Source organism: Morone saxatilis, unplaced genomic scaffold, assembly GCF_004916995.1.
Source record: "Morone saxatilis isolate NCDOM2014 unplaced genomic scaffold, NCSU_SB_2.0 Contig19, whole genome shotgun sequence".
Classification (NCBI taxonomy): domain Eukaryota; kingdom Metazoa; phylum Chordata; class Actinopteri; family Moronidae; genus Morone; species Morone saxatilis.
Genome location: NW_023339751.1, coordinates 20,680,220 through 20,682,554, shown reverse-complemented (window position 1 = coordinate 20,682,554; position 2,335 = coordinate 20,680,220). Strand labels below are relative to the sequence as shown.

The 2,335-nt window shown below is 40.7% G+C and overlaps 1 protein-coding gene across 1 annotated transcript in view; it reads right to left on the bottom strand.

Annotated features, from left to right (window-relative positions):
* The window catches only part of arfgef3 (ARFGEF family member 3), a gene marked incomplete in the record, with an annotated part of 37,362 nt that overhangs the window by 26,118 nt on the left and 8,909 nt on the right, over positions 1 to 2,335 (bottom strand). Inside the window, 3 exon segments of the mRNA XM_035663853.1 lie at positions 921 to 1,028; positions 1,463 to 1,628; positions 1,925 to 2,091. Of these exon segments, the coding sequence (XP_035519746.1) occupies positions 921 to 1,028; positions 1,463 to 1,628; positions 1,925 to 2,091 (441 nt within the window).

The following is a 2,335-nucleotide window of genomic DNA, read 5'->3' as shown; positions in this document are numbered from 1 at the left end:
TCATCAAATGCTGCTGCTTGGTCAGTAGCCCTCCACTTCAAAATATCACGCTGTAGGTACCCCTCTCGTGTAATTTCTGGACTCTCAAGAATCGGTCGCAGTTTGGTTAGATTTAGGCAAAAAAAAAAAAAACTTTCTTAGGTTTAGAAAAAAAACATAAATTACGTAAAGTAGCCAAAACAGCATTCTAAAGTAACAAAGCAATTCATATTTTCAGGTTATTATACATTAATGAAAACCTATACATATACCTATAAATATTATATTCCATTTCTGCCAATAGATCTTCCTAAATGTGACTCACTCGACCTTTAACAAAAACATGACTTGTTTGCTGAATTAATTGTTCATTCTATTGAACAAGCTTCAAATCACCCAATGAATCAGCAAATCAGACTGAAGTCTGATTAATATGAATAATATTCATCTATTTATTGGCAGTGCTGTGTCCTCAAGGCACTACAAAAAAAAAGGTTGGAGCCCTTGACCATGCAGCACTTTTCCAAGATGATTCACCTTTCTGCCCACGGCCCGTGGAGCATTTTCAACTTATTAACACAGCAGCAGTTCAGCAGCAGTTTCAAGGTGAGTGAACGCTGAAGGGTTGAGCTAGGGTGATTTAGAGGCTCGGAGGAAAAACCAAAAAAACTCCAAACATGAAAAATCTTTGAGGGTTTGACCTGCAATAAAACACCACCGCTGACTGAAGAGAATTAAATATCCGTTCCCTTCTCAGTATCAGTCTTTTCATGGCTAAAGAAGAAACAAATCTACACACTATGGCACAAAATGTCACAGATTTTATTATAGTGATGTGGAACTAACAAATAATTAATTGAATAAATGGGTGAACCAATCCATCAATTAATCCATCATATTTCTGAGGCTTTGGGGCAGTTTTATAGTAATGAGGGACTAACCTGCCATCACAGTGTCACTGCCGGCCTTGTCACAGCTGAGTGGTGATCGGCTGGATGCCCTCCTGATCAGCTGACCTCCAATCGCACTGCTGCCCAGACCGTCTATATCTGAGAGAGGAGAAGGGGGGGCGGAGAGGGGAGGGGAGGACAGAGGGGAAAGAATGAGACGATAAGAAGAAGTCGTCAATTGTTGTGATCATTACAGAGGATGTTTGTGATCTCAATCAGCTGGGAATCTGCCATTTCCGGAGTTTGCTGACCAACACTGAAATCTGATTATATTAGTTCTTTGTAAATACTGGTAATTTAGTGTAGCTTTAAAAAAAAAACACAGGATTCGAAAGATTTTCAAATATTTTTTGTCATTCTTTAATGCTATTCAAGGTAAAAGTGACAGAGACTTAAGTAGAAATTATTCCGAGAGCTTTTCTTTGAGGACTTTTAGTTTTCAAGAACTTGACTCAAATCAGTTCGTCAGTTAGTGATATGAGTAAATTTACCCCACACGGAAAGGGCTATATTTGATGATTGTGTGTGTGTACCTGTCAGCATGGTGATGAGCGGCAGTATGTGATCTTCCGGTGAGCCCCAGTACCCAGCCTCAGCCAGCAGGTTGCGCTCTAACACCTGGTGGTAGAGCTCCTCGATCCAGGCCTGAGACAGAACGACAAGGACTCCACTGCTCTGGATCAGACGCACAAACTCCTTCTGCAAAAAACACACACCACACATCAAAATCTATTCCATCTAGTCAAATACATCACATCTTATTCTATACTTCCTTTTTATTTCTAATATTTTTTCTGATTTTGCTCCACTCCAGAAGAAGGCTGGTCAGACTTCCAATCTACTATTCCATGTCATTTCTTTTCATCTTGTCGAGTACACTTTCTTTTCACTTCTACTGCCAATACTCCATTATAAACCCTGTATAGTTTAGTGTGTTTGTGTAGGTGTGTGTGTGTGTGTTTAGCAAACTGTGGGGGAAACAGCGCTCTGCTCACCAGGCTGAGGACGGGTGCGAGGGTTCTCCGTCTGTAGTAGTCGCAGCAGCAAAGTTTGAGGTTGAGCAGCAGAGCATAGTACGACACCAGGTAGAGACCGTCTGCGTTCATCAGAGACTGACAGCTCAGAGTGTCACCTGTCTCGAAACCCGGGGAGTGGATCCCACCTGGAGAGAGCTCAAATTGTTAAAACTCCCCTTTATTGCCAGTGCCCATTACATACATTTATTTAATTAAACAATGAAAATAGATACCTCAGCAAAAAGAAACACACCACACAACAGAAAGGACATAAAGAATGAAGCACCACAACACAATGCACCACACCCCCCTAAAAGCATTAGCATGTTAGTCAGCTTAATATGGTTCCTTCTTGTCTTCAATAACAAAGAAAAAAAAAAGAAAGAAAGA